The sequence below is a fragment of the Phocoena sinus genome, chromosome 1 (genome assembly GCF_008692025.1).
Source record: "Phocoena sinus isolate mPhoSin1 chromosome 1, mPhoSin1.pri, whole genome shotgun sequence".
NCBI lineage: Eukaryota > Metazoa > Chordata > Mammalia > Artiodactyla > Phocoenidae > Phocoena > Phocoena sinus.
In genome coordinates this window covers 160,402,710-160,426,708 of record NC_045763.1, presented here as the reverse complement: position 1 = coordinate 160,426,708, position 23,999 = coordinate 160,402,710, and the positions used below count along the sequence as shown (strand labels likewise).

Here is a 23,999-nt window from a genome sequence, read left to right as displayed (position 1 = left end):
ACACTCGAGGCTTTGGTCACTTTCCTGGAATCCCTGAAGGGGCATTCCCCTTCCTGCTGGCAATTCTGTGTTCCTGGACATTTAACCTTGACCCCGCAGTTGGTTCCAGTGTATGGCCTTGTGGCAATCTGTAGTTGCAGTAGAGTCCTGAGGAGTCAAGTTCGATGGGCACTGACAAATGCTGACAGCTGCAGCGGGAACAGAAAGTTCAATGGTGGTGAAGAGAAACAGCACCGCTGGGGGCCCAGGTGGTTTCGTGAACCACCCCCCCGCCCGCCACGGCATCAGCACTTGTTTGGACTGGGCTTTAGTGCTGCGTGTTGCCCAAATGCTCCTCCCCTGGATCCAAGGCAGTGACAGGATGGCTGTCTGGAGAAGGCTTGCCAGCCTGAGAAGAAGACATCTAGTCTGGGGTCAGCCAGCTCGGGGGCTGCGAGGGGGCAGGAGGCTGGAGCTTCCTTCGAGCTCTTGGAGACCAGAGTTTTGAGCCCTGCTGTAGACTGTTTGTGCACATCACTCACAGGCATTGAGATTTCACCCATTTTATGAAGTAGGTGAAAGAAAGAACCTTCGCAAGGTGATTGCCCTCCATCTGCATCTGGATGGCATCCATCTGCATCAGTGTGACCCATTGCTACAGTTATCACGGAGCCCAGTGGAAGGGACGCGACAGATCGTGCCTGTGAAGACTGGAGGGTTTTGGTGCGCGAGAGAAGTTTGTCTGGATGACTCGGTTGAGGAAGAGCCTTCCAGGCAGGGGGAGTGAAATATGCAGAGATGCAGGGCGTGGCCGAGTGGTTCTTGATTACGTTGCAATTTGCTCCTCTTCCTAATATTAGGATGAGCCTGTTTTTCTCCCTCCCACCAAACAAAGCAGACTCCAGTCAGACCCCTGCCCTCTAGGATGGTTATTGAAAACTCGGGCCACTATGCCCTTCATGACATTAGTGCTTCTAGAGGGTGCAAAGGTAATGGGCTAGAAAGTGCATCTGTGCAGAATTATTACTGCTGAAAATCTTAGCTTCAGGGAGGTTAAGTATCTGGCCAAGGTCATACAGCTATGGAGCAGAGATTCGCTTTAGGACCCAATCCAGTGTTCCTTTCACTAAGTTCTAATTATTGCGTACCGTTGCTTAATTGCTAAGTAGAACATTCTGCAAGTTGTACCTGCTTCCTTGAGAGAACATTCTTCTTCCCCGTCCATAATGCCCCTTGATTGGTTTGTGGTTGATATAATAGTGAATGCTCTATTTTTAACCACTGTTTTTTCCACTTTATGAAAGAGCCACTTTCCCCCTCAAGTTAAATCTGAAATGTTTTCAGTTTTTTCCAGAGGAGGTGGAAATTGGTTCCAGCAGAGATGTTTCCTGTGAATCATAAGGGTTTTCAATGATGTTGTATATTAATCTATTAGTTCCCAGTATATTACCCATGAACTAGAGTACCTCGGTCAAAAGCACTGCAAATTGTACTTCGTTTGCCTCATAATTTTGAATTTCAGGACTTCCCAATCTCTCTCTGAAGTGCAGACACTATATTTGAACCTCATTTTGCTTTAGAAACAGAACAAAACAAAACACAAAAAAACCTCCTTTTAAGACACTAGAATTATTGAATTACTAGAAAAGTTTATGTGTTCAGTAATTTTATTTCCTAGCCTGTACTCATCCCTCTCCAATCCAATCTAATTAGAGTTTGCATGAGGATTGGGTAACAGGAAGTACTGGAAAGCAGATTGCCTTTCTCCTTTTCCTCTTAATGTGAACCATCTGAAATTAACCCAGTGCAAGAGTTTCAACTTCAAACACTTGTGAGCCAAGTGAACACATCTGTTTAAGTGTTCCAGATGCAAAGTAGATCTGGATGGCTGCATCTGATGTTTGAGCCTGATAGAGCCACTGGTCACTTTCCCAAGGATGTGGTCAACCAGTCTTGCTGGATTCCAACCTTGCCCTATTGAAGAAACTCAAGATTTCTAATTCTAACAATAACAACTGGCACCTGGCAGGGATGCTTCTACTTTAAAACCTAGAGGAAGCATTTGACCAATTGAATGTAATTGTGTGGACGGACACCCTTTGACGTAGTGGAGTATCTCATATCATCTGGTACCTGTTTTTTACTCTTAAGGGAATAAAGTTAGGGTATTTATTTAGCAGCCATGTATGGGGGAACTCAGATGGCCTCACTGATCCATCCACGGGTAGCTGGGGGCAGGGACCTCTCTGCCAGGTGAGTGGCAGGAAGCTAAGGATGATGCTGGAGATAGAAGCCAGGGGAGTGAACAGAGCTCCCTCCCAGGCAGCCTTGATGCTGCTGTCCCACAGCACGGGTCCTGAGCTTGTGTGGGATTTCTTATGCTGTGGGTAGCGGTCACCTTTAGGTTCTAGACCAGTATCTGGGCATTTGGTAAATACCATCAGTTACATTGAGAACACATCATTTTCCAACATAATCATGATATAGTAATATTAGAAACAAGTCAAGATAGGAGTATGGAGTGAAGAGAACAATCTTCTGTTTCCTTGGCTGAGATTGTCCTTGTTGTGGAATTAAGGTATTTTATTCTTACAGTACTGTTACCTATGGATTGTAGAAGATCACTCCTCTCCCTTCGTTCGTCTACTTTGTCCCCAAACATTTACTGAATAACTTACCATGATGGCACTGGGAATAGTTCTGATTAGGTCATGGTCCCTCAGGGAGTTCTGAGCTATTTGAGGAAACAGTAGATCATTAAAGACAGCTTGGTGCTAAGAGAGAGGTTTGCAGAGTGGCTATGGTGGCTCAGGAGGGCGGATAGACAACACTTCCTGATCGAGAACATTCGACACTGTGTCCAAAAGGGACAAATGGGAAGAAACCGGGAGAAATGATTGGAAATAGAGATCCAAGAAAAGAGCAGGAAACTGCAATCCTAGTCCTGACAGAATCCAAAGGGAAAGGATTGCACTTGGAAGAATAGGTGTATTGGATGGAGCCGGGGATGGGTCAGACTCGTGCAGGGCGGGGGGCTGCGAGAGGAAAGAAAGGGGGCGAATGAGAAGGAATCAAGTGTCAAGAACAATGACTGCAGTTGTGGGGAGTTTGCACCTGGCCACTGGAGGGTGGGACAGGTAGAGGAGCTTGAGTGGTCGAAGGGAGAAGGGAGACTCCTTCCTGCCAAGATTCTGAGAACAGCTTGCACAGTCCTGCCTTAGATGAGCTACTTCCATGTGTTTGTTGTTTAAAATGAAGACACACTTTTTAAGGACTCTACTGGAGCTGTGTGAGGGAGTGGTCACCAGAAGTAGAGCCGAACTAGCTGTGCACTGCTCCAGGCTCAAGTGGTCATGAGACCACCTTCTCATTTTACCAGTGAGGAAGCTGAGGGCAAAAGAGGCCTTGCCAGGGACACACAGGGCTCAGGACAGAGGTGCTGTTGTTGTTGCAACCAACACGTTCCTCATTCTCTTCATCATTTCCCAGCAGAGTGAACCTTCTCAGGAACCCTTCTGCTTATAGTCCAAATTATTTTGATCGTTTGTAGAAAACTCAGCAATAGTACATTTTATTTTATATATATAATGTTCTCCCCCTACTGAAAACAAATTTCAGGACTCACCTATTCAAGCTCCTTTTACATAGTAAAGCTGAAGTTCAAAAAGGAATTCTTTCCCTAAATGATAGCAAGCATCTTTGATACGTTTGGATAAGAAATAATGAAATAAATTTACTAATTTCATACGTCAGGAGCTGTGAAAAAGAGCACACTCATTTTACTCTGATATTTGCAAATTGAAAAATTAGAAGATTTAATTTATGCTTCCCTAAGTAGTTTCTCTGTTTGTGTATATATATTACACACACACACACACACACACACACACACACACACACACACCTGTGAATGGTCTCCTCTTACCTGGTTGGTGTGGGAAGAGGGGAGGTAGATCCCATTATAGGGACCGTTACAGAAGAAGTGACAGAATGGGACGGGAGGGTCAGGACATGGCAGCGAGGTAAGGTGCTCTGGGAACCTGCGAGTGGAGACTATCACCTTGGTGAAACACTCCTGGTGTGGATGGCTAGCGGTGAGTGAATGTAGCTTTGTCTAGCTCCAGTATAAAGTGCTCCCAAGAGCTATTGTTTCTGAATGTTTGGAAACAATTTCAAAGCTTGCCTGCTCTTCTGTTAAGTAAATAAAGCCTTAGGCTCAACCCCAAAAACAGCTAATTAGATAACGGTGGGGATTTCGTTGTGAATATAATTCCCATATGAAATTGCTCTGCCTTGGGCCACGGTCTCACTCCGCTTGGTGGAAGAATGCAAGTTCCACTGTGGGTTCCACGTTGGAGGATTTTATTGCCGTTTTCCAAGTGCTAAGACTAGGAAGATCATAGGGGCCACGAGTTGAGTATGTGTTGAACTTAACTGTCTCACGAACATGAGTTTCACCTTTTAAGCAAGCCTAGGAGAAAGACAAATTCAAATTCAACACGAAGACAGTAGAAAGAGCACGGGCTCCAGAGCCAGACAGACTTGAATTTGAATCTTACCCCTGGCAGTTAGGGGCAGAAGGACATTTGTAACCGTTACTTAGGCTTTAAGACTGTCTTGTGCCTCATTTGTTAATTGTAGGCATTGATGCCCTACAAGGATGTTGTGAGGAATAAGTGAGATACATACAAGAGTCATCCACATCATGATCAAATAAATGTTAGTTTCTTCTTCCAAATCCATTCTACAGACATTTAACTGAGCTTTTGTTACATACATGGTTCTGTGGTAGGTATTTGGGAGAGGTAGGATCAAAGAAGAATAAGACCTATATTACTGTTGAATTGGGGACAATATGATATGGTACTCAGACGACAGCCCAGGACCTCTATCCACACCAGCCTCCCTGCTGTTCCTGGAACATGCAGGCCTGTTCCTGCCTCTGCACCTCAAGACTTGCTGTTCCCTCTTCCTAGAGCTCTTACCTCTGCTCCTTCACCCCTTCGCCTCTAAGTCATCTTCTCAGCGATGGCTTCCCCGATCGCACTAAACTCCCTGGGACTAGTACTCCCCATCGCTCTTCCCTGTTTATTTATTTTTCCCTCTGACAAATATAATTTCTGTGTGTGTGTGTGTGTGTGTGTGTCTGTGTGTGTGTGTGTTTTCTGTCAACCCATTTCTCCTTCTCCCTCTTCAGCGTAAACGCTGTGACTGTCTGATGTCTTCACTGCTCTATCCTCAGTGCCTAGAACAATGCCCAGTTGGCACCCAGTAAATTTTAATTGAATAGATGAGTGATGGAATTAATTAACTTCAGGTACCAGGAGGGTCATGTACCAAGTCCCAGTGGCCAGAAGAGCAGAAGCACGTTAGGGACTGTATTAGTTTCCTATGGCAGCTGTAACAGTTATCATAAAATTAGTGACTTAACACACACTTATTATCTACAGTGCTAGAGGTCAGAAGCCTCACACAGGCCTCGCTGGGCTAAAATCAAAGTCTTGCCAGGGCTACGTTCTTTCTGGAGGCTCCAGGGGAGAATCCGTTTCCCTGCCTTCTCCAGCTTCAACAGGCTGCCTGTACTCTTTCCTCTGTGGGTCCCTTCCTCTGTCTTCAAGGCCAGCAAAGGCAGGTTAAGTCCTCCTCACATCACATTGCTCTGACATTCTCTTCTGCCTCCTTCCACTTTTAAGGAACCTTGTGATTCCACTGGGCCCACGTACGTAGTCCAGGACAGTCTCTTAATTTTTTTTTTTTTTTTGCGGTACGCGGGCCTCTCACTATTGTGGCCTCTCCCGTTGTGGAGCACAGCCTCCTGACGCGCAGGCTCAGCGGCCATGGCTCACGGGCCCAGCCGCTCCGCGGCATGTGGGATCTTTCCAGACCAGGGCACGAACCCGCGTCCCCTGCATCGGCAGGCGAACTCTCAACGGCTGTGCCACCAGGGAAGCCGCAGTCTCTTAATTTTAAGGTCAGCTGACCAACAGTCTGAATGCCACTGGCAACTTAATTCGCCTTTGCCATGTATGCTAACATATTCACAGGTTCTGGGGATCAGGACGTGGACATCTTTGGGGCTGCATGTGTCTGCCTACCATAGAGTCTAACAAGTGAGATATTTTGCCTAGAGCCAAAGGTTTGAGCTGCCAGTAGTGAAATATAAAACAAAAATTTAATCAAGAATGGCCATGGTTGTCAAGTTTTTTTTTTTTACATCTTTTTTGGAGTATCATTGCTTTACAATGGTGTGTTAGTTTCTGCTGTATAACAAAGTGAATCAGCTATATGTATACATACATCCCCATATCCCCTCCCTCTTGCGTCTCCCTCCCACCCTCCCTATCCCACCCCTCTAGGTGGTCACAAAGCACCGAGCTGATCTCCCTATGCTATGCGGCTGCTTCCCACTAGCTATGTATTTTACGTTTGGTAGAGTATATATGTCAGTGCCACTCTCTCACTTCATCCCAGCTTACCCTTCCCCCTCCCCGTGACCTCAAATCCATTCTCTACATCTGCATCTTTATTCCTGTCCAGCCCCTAGGTTCATCAGAACCATTTTTTTTTAGATTCCATATATGTGTGTTACCATATGGTATTTGTTTTTCTTTTTCTGACTTCACTCTGTATGACAGACTCTAGGTCCATCCACCTCACTACAAATAACTCAGTTTCATTTCTTTTTATGGCTGAGTAATATTCCATTGTATATATGTGTCACATCTTCTTTATCCATTCATCTGTCGATGGACACTTAGGTTGCTTCTGTGTCCTGGCTATTGTAAATAGTGCTGCAATGAACCCTGGGGTGCATGTCTCTGTTTGAATTATGGTTTTCTCAGGGTCTATGCCCAGTAGTGGGATTGCTGGGTCATATGGTAGTTCTATTTGTAATTTTTTAAGGAAACGCCATACTGTTCTCCATAATGGCTGTATCAGTTTACATTCCCACCAACAGTGCAAGAGGGTTCCCTTTTCTCCACAGCCTCTCCAGCATTTATTGTTTGTAGATTTTTTGATGATGGCCATTCTGACTGGTGTGAGGTGATACCTCATTGTAATTTTGATTTTCATTTCTCTGATGATTAGTGATGTTGAGCATCCTTTAATGTGTTTCTTAGCAATCTGTGTATATCTTCTTTGAAGAAATATCTGTTTAGGGCTTCTGCCCATTTTTGGATTGGGTCGTTTGTTTTTTTGATATTGAGCTGTATTAGCTGCTTGTATATTTTGGAGATTAATCCTTTGTCAGTTGCTTCGTTTGCAAATATTTTCTCCCATTGTCTTTTCTTCTTCTTTATAGTTTCCTTTGCTGTGCAAAAGCTTTTAAGTTTAATTAGGTCCCATTTGTTTACTTTTGTTTTTATTTTCATTACTCTAGGAGGTGGGTCAAAAAGGATCTTGCTGTGATTTATGTCATAGAATGTTCCTCTATGTCTTCCTCTAAGAGTTTTACAGTGTCTGGCCTTACATTTAGGTCTTTAATCCATTTGGAGTTTATTTTTGTGCACGTGGTTAGGAAGTGTTCTAATTTCATTCTTTTACATGTAGCTGTCCAGTTTTCCCAGCACCACTTATTGAAGAGGCTGTCTTTTCTCCACTGTACATTCCTGCCTCCTTTATCAAAGATAAGGTGCCCATATGTGCGTGAGTTTATCTCTGGGCTTTCTGTCTTGTTCCCTTGATCTATATTTCTGTTTTTGTGCCAGTACCGTAGTGTCTTCATTACTGTAGCTTTGTAGTTTAGTCTGAAGTCAGGGAGCCTAATTCCTCCAGCTCCGTTTTTCTTTCTCAAGATTGCTTTTGCTGTTCGGGGTCTTTTGTGTTTCCATACAAATTGTGGAATTTTTTGTTCTAGTTCTGTGAAAAATGCCATTGGTAGTTTGACAGGGATTGCATTGAATCTGTAGATTGCTTTGGGTAGTATAGTAATTTACACAATGTTGATTGTGAAATCCGAGAACATGGTATATCTTTCCATCTGTTTGTATAATCTTTAATTTCTTTATTCAGTGTCTTATAGTTTTCTGTGCACAGGTCTTTTGTCTCCTTAGGTAGGTTTATTCCTGGGTATTTTATTCTTTTAGTTGCAGTGGTAAATGGGAGTGTTTCCTTAATTTCTCTTTCAGATTTTTCATTGTTAGTGTATAGGAATGCAAGAGATTTCTGTGCATTAATTTTGTATCCTGCTACTTTACCAAATTCATTGACTAGCTCTAGTTGTTTTCTGGTAGCATCTTTAGGATTCTCTATGTGTAGTGTCATGTCATCTGCAAGCAGTGACAGTTTTACTTCTTTTCCGATTTGGATTCCTTTTATTTCTTTTTCTTCTCTTATTGCCATGCTTAGGACTTCCAAAACTATGTTGAATAATAGTGGCGAGAGTGGGGAACTTTGTCTTCTTCCTGATCTTAGAGGAAATGGTTTCAGTTTTTCACCATTGAGAACAGTGTTGGCTGTGGGTTTGTCATATATGGCCTTTATTATGTTGAGGTACGTTCCCTCTATGCCTACCTTCTGGAGAGTTTTTATCATAAATGGGTGTTGAATTTTGTCAAAAGCTTTCTCTGCATCTATTGAGATGATCATATGGTTTTTCTCCTTCAATTTGTTAATATGGTGTATCACATTGATTGATTTGCATATATTGAAGAATCCTTGCATTCCTGGGATAAACCTCACTTGATCATGGTGTATGATCCTTTTAATGTGCCATTGGATTCTGTTTGCTAGTATTTTGTTGAGGATTTTTGCATCTGTGTTCATCAGTGTTATTGGCCTGTAGTTTTCCTTCTTTGTGACATCCTTGTCTGGTTTTGGTATCAGGGTGATGGTGGCCTCGTAGAATGAGTTTGGGAGTGTTCCTCCCTCTGCTATATTTTGGAAGAGTTCGAGAAGGATAGGTGTTAGCTCTTCTCTAAACGTTTGATAGAATTCGCCTGTGAAGCCATCTGGTCCTGGGCTTTTGTTTGTTGGAAGATTTTTAATCACAGTTTCAATTTCATTGCTTGTGATTGATCTGTCTATATTTTCTATTTCTTCCTGGTTCAGTCTTGGAAGGTTGTGCTTTTCTAAGAATTTGTCCATTTCTTCCAGGTTGTCCATTTTATTGGCATAGAGTTGCTTGTAGTAATCTCTCACGATCCTTTGTATTTCTGCCGTGTCAGTGGTTACTTCTCCTTTTTCATTTCTAATTCTGTTGATTTGAGTTTTCTCCCTTTTTTGTGTGATGAGTCTGGCTAATGGTTTATCGATTTTGTTTATCTTCTCAAAGAACCAGCTTTTAGTTTTATTGATGTTTGCTATTGTTTCCTTCTTTTTCATTTATTTCTGATCTGATCTTTATGATTTCTTTCCTTCTGCTAACTTTGGGGTTATTTGTTCTTCTTTCTCTAGTTACTTTAGGTGTAAGGTTAGGTTGTTTATTTGAGATTTTTCTTGTTTCTTGAGGTAGGATTGTATTGCTATAAACTTCCCTCTTAGAACTGTTTTTGCCTCATCCCATAGGTTTTGGGTTGTCGTGTTTTCATTGTCTTTTGTTTCTAGGTATTTTTTGATTTCCTCTTTAATTTCTTCTGTGATCTTTTGGTTATGTAGTAATGTATTGTTTAGCCTCCATGTGTTTGTGTTTTTTTCAGTTTTTTTCCTGTAATTGACATCTAGTCTCATAGCCTTGTGGTTGGAAAAGATACTTGATATGATTTCAGTTTTCTTAAATTTACTGAGGCTTGATTTGTGCCCCAAGATATGATCTATCCTGGAGAATGTTCCATGAGCACTTGAGAAGGAAGTGTGTTCTGTTGTCTTTTGGATGGAATGTCCTATAAATATCAGTTAAGTCCATCTTGTCTAATGTGTCATTTAAAGCTTGTGTTTCCTTATTTATTTTCATTTTGGATGATCTCTCCATTGGTGAACGTGAGTTGTTAACGTTCCCTACTGTTATTGTGTTACTGTCGATTTCCCCTTTTATGGCTTTTAGCATTTGGCTTATGTATTGAGGTGCTCCTGTGTTGGGTGCATAACTATTTACAATTATTATATCTTCTTCTTGGATTGATCCCTTGATCATTATGTAGTGTCCTTCTTTGTCTCTTGTAATAGTTTTTATTTTAAAGTCTGTTTTGTTTGATATGAGAATTGCTGCTCCAGTTTTCTTTTGGCTTCCGTTTGCATGGAATATCTTTTTCCATCTCCTCACTTTCAGTCTGTATGTGTCCCTAGGTCTGAAGTGGGTCTCTTGTAGACAGCATATATATGGGTCTTGTTTTTGTATCCATTCAGCCAGTCTGTCTCTTTTGGTTGGAGCATTTAATCCATTTACATTGAAGATAATTATCAATATGTATGTTCCTGTTACCATTTTCTTAATTGTTTTGGGTTTGTTTATGTAGGACTTTTCCTTCTCTTGTGTTTCCTGCCTGGAGAAGTTCCTTTAGCATTTGTTGTAAAGCTGTTTTGGTGGTGCTGAATTCCCTTAACTTTTGCTTGTCTGTAAAGGTTTTAATTTCTCTGTTGAATGGTTGTCAAGTTTTAATATGGGGGCTTCAACTAGGAGGCACTAGGAAGTTACTAAAGGCTTTTGTGATGTGGTGGGACTGTGGCTTCAGGAGACGGAGATGAACTTAGAGCAGGTATTTGGAGGGAGATTGATGTTTAACCTTTTAAACGCAAGTGATTTTTATTTCCCTCTTATACACACAAAACACTAGGTTCTTACTTGGAATTTCCTAGAAGAAGTAGGGTCCACTTATTGTTTCTTTTTAAAAACCACCCTATTATATTACGCATATGTACAACACATGTACACAGAGACTCATAAAGCCCTGTCACACAGACACACTCACACAAATGCACACATTTCCTCCTACACACACCCACTGCCTCTCCCGTTCTTGAGATCTCTTTTCTGTGGTACTTGGTGGCCCTCCTTCTTTTCTGCCCTGGCACACTTGAGTGACATGTATCTTCCCACCAGTAACATAGGGCTTACTCTGGCAGTGGTTCTCACAGGGGTCATTCTATAAAACACCCCTAGTAGGCATGTAAGAATCTCCAGGGAGATACATATAGTTTGAAAAAGTCTTCCCTCCCTCACCTTTACCATCACCCCACAGTGGCTGTGATTTGATATCACTTTCTAGAATGGTTCTTCTCCCTGACATCTCCTGAGAATCTAGTGGATATGGAACACCTGGTTTTAAGTAGAGTCTGATGAGAATTTCTTACCCCTTGGTTAGCCTCTTTAAAGCAGTGCCATCCAGTAGAACTTTCTGTGATGATAGAACTGTTCTCTGTCTGCGCTGCCCAATATGGTAGCCACAGCCACACGTGGCTACTGAGCTCTTGAAATGTGGACATACAGGAAAAATAGAGGACTCAGTAGGAAGACAGACAATGAATAAATGGTAACTCCTACCTTCATTTTGAATTGCTTTTTAAGTTTTTTTGTTTTAGTTTTTGCAGAAGTCAACATTGGTTCACGTGGGTGTAGTTACGCTCATCTTTTACCTAACTTCATTTTGATTGATAACTCAATATTTGATTGAAGTGTAGGGACTTCCCTGGGGGCACAGTGGTTAAGAATCTGCCTGCCAATGCAGGGGACACAGGTTCGAGCCCTGGTCCAGGAAGATCCCACATGCCGCGGAGCAACTAAGCCAGTGCACCACAACTACTGAGCCTGCGCTCTAGAGCCTTTGAGCCACAACTACTGAGGCCCGCGCACCTAGAGCCCATGTTCTGCCACAAGAGAAGCCACCGCAATGAGAAGCCCATGCCCCGCAATGAAGAGTAGCCCCCACTGGCCGCAACTAGAGAAAGCCCGCGTGCAGCAACGAAGACCTGATGCAGCCAAAAATAAATAAATAAATTTTTTTTTTTAAGTGTTATCCATGGGTCTCCTGACAAATGATTCTTTCTCTTGCCTCTGTTCCCCTTCCTGATAAATACATACATACATATATGTATATACGTAAGCTTTATTGAGATATAATTCACATATGGTACAATTTAGTCAGTTAAAGTGTACAATAGCTTTTCATATATTCAAAGAGTTATGGAACCATCAACATGATTGATTTTAGAATATTTTTATCAGCCCCATAAAACTCAGTAGTAGTCACTCCCCCATTCTCCCTACCCACCACCCCCTGCCCTAGCCATTTACTAATCTACTTTCCTGTCTCTATGGATTTATCTATTCTGAGCATTTCATATGGGTGGAATCATACAATATATGGTCCTTTATGACTGGCTTCTTTCACTAAGCATGATGTTTTTTAAGGTTCATCCATGTTGTAGCATGTATTAGTACTTCATTTCTTTTTTTTTTAAATTTATTTAATTTATTTATTTTTGGCTGCGTTGGGTCTTCCTTGCTGTGTGCGTGCTTTCTCTAGTTGCGGCGAGCGGGGGCTACTCTTCATTGAGGTGCGTGGGCTTCTCATTGCGTTGGCTTCTCTTGTTGCGTAGCACAGGCTCTAGGCATGTGGGCTTCCCTAGTTGTGGCTCGCGGGCTCTAGAGCGCAGGCTCAGTAGTTGTGGCGCATGGGCTTCGTTGCTCCGTGGCATGTGGCAAGTTCCCAGACCAGGGCTTGAACCCTTGTCCCCTGCGTTGGCAGGCAGATTCTTAACCACTGCGCCACCAGGGAAGCCCAGTACTTCATTTCTTTTTATTGTCAACTAATATTCCGTTGTATGGCTATACCACATTTTGTGTATCCATTCATTGGTTGATGGACATTTGAGTTGTTTCTACTTTATTTGCTGTTATGAATAATGCTGCTGTGAACATTTATGCACAAGTTTTCGTGTGAACATATATCCTCATTTTTATTGCATATACATCTATGGAGTGGAATTATTGTATAGTAACTCTGTTTAACTTTTAGAATAACTGCCAAACTGTTTTCCAAAGTGGCTGCGCCATTTTACATTCCTACCAGTAATACACGAGGGTTCCAATTTTTCCACAACCTTCCCAACATTTGTTATTATCTTTTTGATTATAACCATCCTAGTTATGAAATGATATCTCCTTGTGGTTTTGATTTGCATTTCCCTGATGGCCAATAATATTGAGCATCTTTTCATGTGTTTATTGGCCATCTGTATGTCTTCTCTGGAGAAATATCTATTCAGATCCTTTGCCCGTTTTTTAATCGAGGACTTTGTCTTCCTCTGTTCTTTTCACTTGGCCTGAGCAGGATGCTGATATGCTAACTGGTGACGAACAAGTGTGGAAGGAGGTTCAAGAATCCCTGAAAAAAATCGAAGAACTGAAGGCACATTGGAGTATCCTTTTACCTGTGCATTGAGTTGTTTTGTAGGATTGCTTCCTTACTGGTTGGAGCCTAGTATTAATGAATCCATGTCCAGGGTTTGACCTCTCCACGAGCCAAAGAGCTTCATTCTTTTCCGTGGTCACAGGTTGCGTCCCTGACCCCAGCCAACAATTTCAGTAATGGCTAGGGAAGATATGGTAAGGTCAGCATGAATTCCTCTCCACCATTAGATGGTAATCCAAATTTATAGGCAGGATTAGTGGGACAGTAAGTAGTACTCTCTTTATATGTACAAGGTAGCAAATTTCTGGATTCCCTTCCTCCCGTAACCTACATCTCTAAAAAGTAGAACTTGGAATCCTTATAATTTAATGACTGTAGTCAACCATGACTGCAATGGCAATGGGAGTTGCTTCATAATACATTTTCTTGGTGTAAATAGTGAGGGGACCTCGGGAGGACTGTCAACCCTGGAGGACTGTAAGAGCCCGTGGTCTGTCAGCCTTTGAGTCTCAAGGAGTTGATTAACTCCCAAGTGGATTCACTGTGTTCCCCTTTCTCTTTTCCCCCAATCGTCTTATGGTCATGGAAAAGTCTGCAGAAAGGTGCCTGTTCTGTCATCCATAGTCTGTTCTCTTTGGGTGGGCTGTCTTCCCTGCTCCCCTCACTGGAGCAGAGTGACTTGTGGTAAACACCCAGAAAATGCAAATACAGGTCAGCATTAGCTTGGGAGAAAAGCCTCTTAGTTAGAATTATTCCATTTTTTTGCTCACTGATGTGTTTTACAGGAAAGGTTTGCCTTGTTTGCCAGGTGACTGTTGCCAGTGTTTCGAAGGGAAGTTGTCATGTGGTCCCTCCCAGCTTGCTGGGGGAGAAAGTAGATGTATTCCTGTCAGCGGCTGCATCTGGTTTTTACTTCTAAGGCTTGTCACCTCAAACCTCTTTAAAATGAGTTGGAGCATATGTAAATGAACAGGCAAATAATTATGGAGGTCATGCAACATGATGTTAAAATAGAGTCAAAGTCTTGCCGCAGAAATGTCTGGCATTGTGTAAGAGACAGGCATTCCTCCTGACAATCCATCAAATATCTAATCCTAGGATGAAAAGCCACAGAGGCTAGCCTGGCAGTCTGTTACGAAACCAGTGCGTTGCCTAAGATTCTGCTTCCCCCAGCCTCTGGGGGTCACATGCCGCAAACTTTAAACATGCACGTCAGGTGGATACCACAGGAAGTCATCAAGTCACTTTTCTTCAATAAATGTGCCTCTTCCGAGACCAGAGGCAACTCCTCAGAGACAGGACTCGTCCTGAAATTACACAGTGTTATGTACAGAAAGGCCCTCAGCCATGTGTTAGGGGGCCTGTAGTTCTAACCAGGAAGTCGGGCCTGTGGGGTAAGGTATTATGCCACCAGGGGCCCCCGCTGAAAGAAAAATATATTTCCTGCGAGGGTTACTTAAAATAGGAGCTCCCACTCACGCAAGTGGCTTGATTGGTTTATCAAAAGTGTTCACTGATGTGTTGGAAAGCAGTGCCCTGAGAGTCTGAACTGTGGAAAAGGTAGATTTTGCCGGAGGGAGGGCAAAGGACAGGTGGGCCATGTGTCCAGGACGGGGGATGCTGTGTTAGGACCTGAGGAAAAGGCTTTGAGTTGGAGGCGGGGCGGAGAGCCCTGGGCTGTGTGAGAGTCGGGCAGGGTGTGGGTGTATGGCAGGGAAATGCCATCAACCCTTACTCCACTGAACCATCTTCCTTAAGCTGGTCACGCTCGGAGGTCATGACACAGTAAAAGGAGGTGGAAGGCACTGATACTTGTGCAGTATGATCTTGTGAAAGACACTAAATGTTCTCCCGCTGTGTCCCAGGTACACAGTTCTGCCTGGCTCAGGAGAGAAGACGTGAAGCGTTTTTAAAAACTTTACATACGGTATCTTATTTAATTCTTACAGCGACATTAGGCATTTTTATTTCTGGCCTACTTCAGAGCACAGGTGACGTCCTCAGAACCTCAAATCTGACCAGTGACAGCACTAACTTAGATTTAAATCCAGCTTTTTCTGCGGTCCAGCGCTATGCCATTTCTGTAAATCTGCAAACCTTGCGCCCTGTGGAATTCCAGCCTATGGAAGCAGATGAATTCAGAGCTACACGGGTTGAAGGTGAGGGAGGAGCCGGGGCCGGGCAGCTCCAGCCCAGCATCCTCCTAGGCCTCGGCCTTGCCTAACACAGCATGAAAGGGAAGAAACTGTGTCAGGTCCCTGGGGCCTGCCTTCTCTCCACCTGCAGCTGTGCTTCTGAGGGAGTTCACCTGAAGGACTCGAGGAATGCTGCATGCACCATGTCCTCAGTGCTCTGACTGCCTTGTCAGTTTTAAAAAGTAAGGTCGCACTGGGCTCCATGAGAGTAAGTTATGGACTTCCGGTTAATCGGAAAGTCACTGTGGCTCCGAAGTGAATATTGGGTCTTCTCCCCACCCTTTTCAAAGCATCCTTTCCCCCTGCCTGCAATTTATGTACATAAGCCACGTGTTCTTAATATTTATCTTTTACTTTGGGGGTTTAAAATAAGAATACCTTTATTTGGTTAAGCATAGACTGGAATCACTTTTGTTTTATAATCAAAAACCTTAAATTAGAGATCCACTGGAAATGGATTTCTTTAAGTTGTTTCCCCTAGTGTGTGCCTGGGGTTGTGTTTTTGGTTTCTTATACGGCCAAGGTTCAAATGACACAGAAGCAAAAATGAGCTCCTCCTTTTTTAAAAGGAGTCTCTCTAAAGTTTCTTTCATTTCAGATCATTTTTGAAACAGAAACTAAAAGAGTAAACAATTTTAAACTGAACTAACTTAGTCTTTAGCTCATTTAATAAACAGCTGCATTTATTTCATGGCTAGGTTTAAAGAGAATCCGTGTAGGAATAGGAAGGAAGAATGGTTCTCTGGAAATCTAATCCCTCAAAGCACAGGCTTGGTTGGAAGATGGTTTGTTGATGTAAACAGAATTTCCTTCTCTGAGACGCCACTCACATGTTTTTGTTTCTCAAGTGTGTTTTCAGGCAGCTCATCTGGCTAAATAATGGGCGCTTCCTTCCCTCCTGTGCCTGGGAGCTCTTCAGCCTTTTCGAGAATCTCATTTTACTTTTGTTTTTTCTTGATGAAGACAGTGAATCCTTAACTAAGGTTAATAACAGAGTGGGAACAGGTTCTGGCCATGTGCCAGACGATCCTAAGCAGTAACGCAGAGCGGCTTCCTGATATCAACATCTACCAGCTGAAGGTGCTCGACTGTGCCATGGACGCCTGCATCAACCTCGGGCTGCTGGAGGAGGCATTGTTCTACGGCATTCGGACCATGGAGCCGTACAGGTGAGTCCCGGGGAGGGGCTAAAGTAAGGGCTACAGTGTCTTTGCTTGGGGCAGAGGCTCGAGAGAGCCTGACATCATCCTGATCATTGCTGCTTTGTAAAAGCGTTCCATCTGCTTCTCACAGCGTGTAAAACCACACCTTTGTTCATTTATGCGTTCGTTCTTCATTTGTAAAGTTCCTTCCGTGTGTCAGGCACTGTGGGTGTGCAGGGACTGATGAGATGCTGTCTGCACGTGGAGCTAGTGCTTGTAATAAGGTGCAATGCTCGCGATGGCAGAGGCAAGGACAGAGTTTGCGGGAGCAGAGAGGGGCTCGGCACAGACGTAGCCTGGGGGCTGCGGCCTGTGGCCTTAGCCCTGCTGATCTAGGTGAGGACACCGGTACAGGACCCTCCACCTGGCTGACAGCAGTGCTGGTTTCTTCCATTTCTCAGGGCTTTATGGTTCCCAGGGTGCCTTCACTCGAACCCTCTGACCTCATAATCACCTTATGACCCAAGCAGGAGAGCAGGGAGACAGCCCTGCTCAAACATGTCATTGAGTCAGAGGAAGGAACTACTGGTAATGAATTGTTTCTTGACCGGCCTCAGCTCCTCCAGACCCGTGCGTGTTTTGCCCCTAGAGGTTCTGGTTACTCAGGGGAGCTTCCGGAGGGAGGGCAGTGTTGAAGTCTAGTGCTGAGAATTTGGTGCTGGTGGGTGTGGGACCCTGGTTTGCAGCGGGCTAAGAACGTAAGTTTGGAAGATGAGATAGATCAGTCCAGAAGAAAGGGCACAGAGACGCATATACCATCATCTGAGGTTGGAATAGCCGCCTCCAGCACAGAACAAGGTCACTCACTGTGTGGAAGGTGCCCTGAAAGCATCTGGGACCTGGGGAGGTTGGGGGAGGCCCCTGCGGAGGAGGGGCACCATTCCAGGCAGATACTGAGTTTCCCAGCTCTGAAGACCATGCAGACATGATGTCAGCCCTAAGGGGCTGAGCAGAGTGAAGATCCAGGTCTAGACCTATGCAACATGGGCAACAGGCAGGGGAGTGGTCCTCAGGGAAGGAGGGAAGGGAGGCAGAGCCCAGGGCGCCGCCTGTCCCCACTTGAGGAAGAGCCTCAGAAGACACAGGAGCTAGGAAGTTCCCAAGATCAACACGATAAGAACAGAAGCAAGTCCAGGGTCTGGTATATCAGTCCGGGCAAAGGGAGGAAGCCAAAAAAAAAGTGACACATTTGGTCAGGAAGCCAGGAGCACGGTGCAGACAGAGAAGGGCCTAAAGATGGCATAGACCCACCAGCCAGGTGCATGGCAGAAGTCCATAGGCCAGCCACGGCACCAGGGTGACCCTGAGGGTGTTTTTCAGAACTTCTCTAGGTGGTTTCTCCCAGTGCCTTGTGGTTGAACAGCTTCGGAATCCAGACTGTGAGTCAGCTTTAATCAAATTTATAAGAGATTGCCTTGAGGGCTGGGACTGTAGACTTTCCCATGAGCGTGAAATGTCTGTTAGGTATGATGAATCTTGTGGGTTCTCAGAAAATATGAATTGAATACAGAGAGATAAGGCTTAGTTCGTTCTCCGTGTTGCAGTGAGAGGCAGTTTGGGGACAGTTGGCGTTACCCCTCTGAACTCAGGGCTCGGGCTCACGACGCCAAACCCCAGGCTGCCCAGTGAGCAGATGGAATCTGGCCAGGAGACAAAGACGGAAAATCCTCTTTCCTCCAGACCCCCTCGGCGGCGGCTCGCCCGCTGCCGTCTGGGGCTGGAAGGGCACTGGGCCCGCCGCCCAGGCGCAGGAATATATGTTGGTCCCCCGGCTTCATTAGGAAAGCCGCATGCCTTTGAGGGAGCTCGTTCTCCATGTACCTTTGAATCCGCTTTTCTCCATGGCCCCCAAGGCTTCCCTGAAGGACCTTCTTACCCCCTTTCTTAACTGGCGGTTTCACTGACTTAAACTGGAATCAAACAAAGAGGCCTTTCTTGTAAGCGAGGCCAAGTCCACGGAATGTACTCCATGTTGTTTGGAATACATTTGGTTATGTTTCCCTGGTATTGGGCAGGTCACGATCTCTCTGTAAATGTACCCTCTGTTCTTACGCTGGGTGACACATTTCCAAGCTTCCCTCCGTTTCTCCTCCCTGGAGCTTATTAAGGAGTTGCTCTGTGGTGGTCTGTATTTCAAGAAATTAAATCTGCAATGATCCACTTCAAACGAGTGAGATCTGAACTATTTGCTTTCAAAGTTGTAGCAGAGGAAAGGGCTATCAGTAATCCAACAGGGTTAAGAGAAATGAGAGGGATGGATGCCAACAGACTTAGCCCTTTTTCCCTTTAGCTCAGGCAAAAGTGAAAATAAAGAACTAACGGGCCAGATGCCCTGCAAGCCCTTTAACAATCTTAGAGTGTGAGGTAGGAATCCGAGGTGGGCAGTGGTTTTCACCCCGCAGGTGTGCACGAGGGAACTCACGCTGTGGGCCTCCCCCGTCTACACGGTCTCCCGGCAAATGCTCCGGGTGGGTTTTTTGTCCACCTGTAGCCAAGGACACGGGTAGTTAGGCATTTGTTACTGAGAGGTGACTGGATTGCCATCTGCCGTAACAGTTTTACAATGTTAATATACTGTTTTCAGCAAGTAGATTGAGGTCAGGACTCTAGTGATGATTTTGTCATGCTGACCTTGGCTAAATCTTAACTGCTGACCTTAGAGGAGAAGGCGTCCATTATTCCATTTTTATCCAAATCACCGCGTTGCCCTCGGCTCCCTTCTTGTCACTCCATCATTTATTTTTACTCAATAGAAGTTCCTTTTATGGTGCAACATAAAATATTAAGTTCTTTATGTTTCATAAAGCAATTTGGAATTAACTCACATACAACAAAATGTGCAGTCTTTAGTATTAGATCATAGTACTTCTCCTGAGAGTATCTATGTGTGTATCTGTGATTATATATGCAGTCATCTGTCTGTTAGCACTGCCAACATTAAGTAATTTAAAGGTATTTCCCAAGTTTTACTTAAAAATACAATTCAGTCAAATCTCAGCTGTAAGACGAATTGGGTTTCAAAAGTTAGTTTGCCAGTTGGTAGTTTAGAACGTGGGAAGCATTTTCTTATTGAAGAAGGTGTTACAGATCATGCTGAGGTCCCCTGGACTAGCCCGTGAAAGTCTACTCAGCATAGTCAATGTAGGCCATAATTTTTTTTAAAAAAAGGAGAAAGAAAACCAAAACTGAACATAGTTTTAAAAACTAAGATTTAAATTATATTGAATACAAATTAAAGTTGATTTTCTTTAGGAGCCAGAGGCTGATACGAAGGTACAGAGGCTTCTTAAGGCTTCGAGGAGGACTTTCAATATATTCACACGTTCTGTTAATTTTTTTTTAACATCCTTATTGGAGTATAATTGCTTTACAATGGTGTGTTAGTTTCTGCTGTATAACAAGGTGAATCAGTTATACATATACATATATCCCCATATCCCCTCCCTCTTGCGTCTCCCTCCCACCCTCCCTATCCCACCCCTCTAGGTGGTCACAAAGCACCGAGCTGATCTCCCTGTGCTATGCGGCTGCTTCCCACTAGCTATCTACCTTACGTTTGGTAGTGTATATATGTCCATGCCACTCTCTCACTTCATCCCAGCTTACCCTTCCCCCTCCCCGTGACCTCAAGTCCATTTCAGTATATTCACACGTTCTGGTAATTTTTGTTGTAAGAATAATACATACTCCTAGGAAAGGACATTTTCAAAACGACGAAAGGTAAAAATCATCCTCATCTTTCACATCCTGTCCCACTCCCTAAAGATAGCCATGGTAAGTTTCTTTCTGAACTTTTCCATGTGTGAGGGACTCGTCTGAATATATTCCAAAGCCCCACTTTTCCCTCCTTCCTTCACTTTCTGTCTTCTTCTTGTCTTTCTTGGGGAGAGACTCGGTCCCAATCCTGATCTATTAAATATGCCCACTGGCGTGGTGGGTGGGGAAGGAAAGGTGACAAGGAGAAAAGGGATGGAGAAGCCAAGAATTCTCCTTAGTGGGAGAGAGAAGGAAAAAATAGGGTCGCTCTCTGTCTCATGTTCCATAACTTGCTTTTTTCACTTTATGACAAAGTGTGGACATCTGTGCAGATCGACACCTGCATGTCTACCTCATTCTTTTTTTTTTTTTTTGCGGTACGCGGGCCACTCACTGTTGTGGCCCCTCCCGCCACAGAGCACAGGCTCTGGACGCGCAGGCTCAGTGGCCATGGCTCGTGGTCCCAGCCGCTCCGAGGCATGTGAGATCTTCCCGGAGCGGGGCACGAACCCATGTCCCCTGCATCTGCAGGCGGACTGTCAACCACTGCGCCACCAGGGAAGCCCTACCTCATTCCTTGTAACAGATACCTAGTATATCATCTCAGGACTGTACCGTAATTTGTCCATGCGTCCCTCTGGTCTCCGTGTATGTTTACCATGTCAAACAGTACTATGGTTAACAGCCACCACATACTTGCATCCTTGTGTTCTGATGTGACTGAAGCCATAGCGTGAATCCCTATGATAAATTCCTAAATGCTAACTTGCTGCATCAAAAGTTATGTACATTTTCAATGTAGATAACCATTATCAAATTGTGTCCCCCGTCCACCAAAGTGTTCCTCTTTTCCCAAAAGAATTAAGAATGGATAGCATGATCTTGATTATGTCTGATTTAAATTCATTTCATAATATATGAGGGCCTTTTCCTGATCAAAGTCTGTTCTTATAGAGTGAGGTTTGCTTGTATTGATTTACTCATCCAAAAATAGTGCTGGGAATGACGTTTTGTAAGTTACCTGGAAAGAGGCAGAAGAACAGGAATGACGAAGGGTCTTACACGTGAGTGCGCGAGGGGTATGAAGTCCTCCTCAAGGGGAAGAAATCGTGAAAGAGTAAGATTTTTTCTCGTCATTTTCTGTGCTTTGTTGTCAGAAAAAAAAAATGGTGGGAAGAATGGCAGTAAAATGCAGCTGGTGGTTTGTGTACATGACGTAGTTACGAGTAAGTGTTTGTAACTCAGAGATTGCCAGTAATTACATAGCAGCCATTTAAGTTTTGATTTTGCCAGTGATTTTTTGACTCTTCCCTCAGAAGCTTTAGCAGATAAGTTGATGAAGTGTAAGGTTTCATCACAGCAGTACCTTCTACGACTGTTTTCAAGCTGGCTTTTCTTCTGAAGACGTTTACAATTGGTCTTCTGTGGGTTTTTGTCTAGTCCAAGAGCCAGCAGAGCATATGTGGGTGCACGTTCCCCGGGGCGCAGTCACTCACTCACTCGGCACTTACTTGGGCCTGCTCTGCTGTTGCCTCGTCTCTCCGTGTCACAGACCTTGTTAGGCTGCTCCAGGAGGATGCTTGTGTCCATATACCTGTCCGTGAAGCTCATTCCTAGAGGGCAAGGTCTTGGCTGGGGGTATCAGCTGTAGGACTTCTCCAGACTCACAGAGGAGGACCCAGAGGTAAGGCAGAGCTGGGTGTCCAGCCAGGAGGGACATGAGAATCGGAGCTTCACCCAGCGTACTGTTCATGCACCTTGTTTGCAATCTGTCTTCCATGGTGAGGTTTACAGAATTATTTCACTCAATGAATGAACAAATGTTTTACTCTCTGCTTACTGATGTGGACAATAATCCCTTAGCCACTTAATCATTTTGTTTCCACACTGTAATTTTCAATTAAAGTATCTTTGGTGGCCAAACCCCTCTATGAGAGTTTGAGCTCTGTGTGCATGTTTGTGTAAAATACCGAGTTACCTGATGCCTCTAATCGGGGCCTCTCTTTCTTTGCTGCCAGTTCTGTGAGATTGACTTCTTAGTCATGGCCCCTCGTCTTAACACTGGGGCAATGACAATGACCACCGGCCTGGCAGTTGGGGTAGGGGCCCGTCGAGGCCCAAGCACTCTTAATTTAACCTGCTTAATATCAGCCCCTTAGTTTAATTCCAAAGGGCTCTTTTAATTCAGAATCTAGAAATACAACAAAAGGAAAAAGAAGGCAAAGGAGAGAAAAGAGGAAGAGGAAGGGGGCGAGAACAGCGCAGATGATGAGATGCCGCAGTTCAGGTGCACGTGTGTTTACCTAAACTACCGACTTGAGGGCTTCCCTGGTGGCGCAGTGGTTGAGAGTCCGCCTGCCGATGCAGGGGACGCGGGTTCGTGCCCCGGTCCGGGAGGGTCCCACATGCCGCGGAGTGGCTGGGCCCGTGAGCCATGGCCGCTGAGCCTGTGCGTCTGGAGCGTGTGCTCCGCAACAGGAGAGGCCACAGCAGTGAGAGGCCCCCCTACCGCAAAAAAAAAAAAAAAAAAAACCAACCGACTTGAGCTCATCCCCAGTTACTCGTGTTTCCAGGTCCAGATAACCTGGAGCTAGTGTGAGGCTTTTGGTAGGAGAATAAAGAAGAGCAAGATGACTAATTTCTCTGACTGCACTTTCCTTGGGGCAGCGGAGAAATGAAACCGTCTTGCCTTCAGTGGTCCACTCCTCTAAAGACACCCTAACTTCCCTTTCGCTCTTACCATCTTGCTGGAGATGCCACCTGTGTGTTTGGGTAAAGACATTTATTGACCAGTGTTCTGGGTGGTTCCAGCCCTGACCCCACTAGTTGCATGAGAATGACCCAGCTGTGTGGGTTTCGTTCCGAAAGAGAAATAAAGGGGAGTCTGTGCATGGAACTGGCGTGAGGCTCTGACCCTCCAGCCCCTCTGGAAGAGGGGAGGGGCGGCCACGAGCCCACCCATTCTGGATGCCGCAGCTCCTCTGCCCGTTGCCACCACCCCAGGCCTCTGGCCCTTGAACAAGAGCTGCAGATGGCGACAGAGCTCCCGGTGACAGCAGACGGGCCTAGGTGACAGCTTCACAGACCAAGCCTTAATCCAGCCTGGATATTCCCACCTGACTTAAGGGTGGCACAGATGACTGGGCGCTGCTGGTATATGTACAGCCCCTGCTGGGGAGGGGAAGATGACCCACACGTTGCCCCCAACATGCTGTGCACAGCAGGACACATGTGAAGCCCGTGCTTCCTGCTGTCTCCTGGCCACACAGCTCTGTATGTTTGTCTTTCCTGGCTACCGGAGGGCCACCACCTGACCATCGTTCAGAGACCCTGGATCTAGTGTTGATCCGCCCACTCCCCCTGTGCTAGGATTGTTAGGTCAGCACATTGCCCAGAGCCACATTCCTCCTCTCAGACGAGAAAACCCCATAGCCGTGGGCCAGCGTCATCCATCCCCACACTTACCTTGACTCTAGACACCCCAGGCTAGGTCGGGGCACAGGACATACTTCTTGTCGGTTGCATTTGCCTGATTCCCGGTAAACAACCTCCCTGGGGAGCAAGATGAAAGCCGCCCT

At 44.8% G+C, this 23,999-nt stretch overlaps 1 protein-coding gene across 2 annotated transcripts in view; it reads left to right on the top strand.

The window, feature by feature from the left end:
- Positions 1-23,999, top strand: part of SMYD3 (SET and MYND domain containing 3) — a 718,781-nt gene that overhangs the window by 596,971 nt on the left and 97,811 nt on the right. For both annotated transcript variants that reach the window (XM_032648645.1, XM_032648656.1), the window contains 2 exons: positions 13,188-13,275; positions 16,458-16,632. In XM_032648645.1, coding sequence (XP_032504536.1) covers positions 13,188-13,275; positions 16,458-16,632 — 263 coding nt within the window. The remainder of the gene's footprint in view (positions 1-13,187; positions 13,276-16,457; positions 16,633-23,999) is intronic.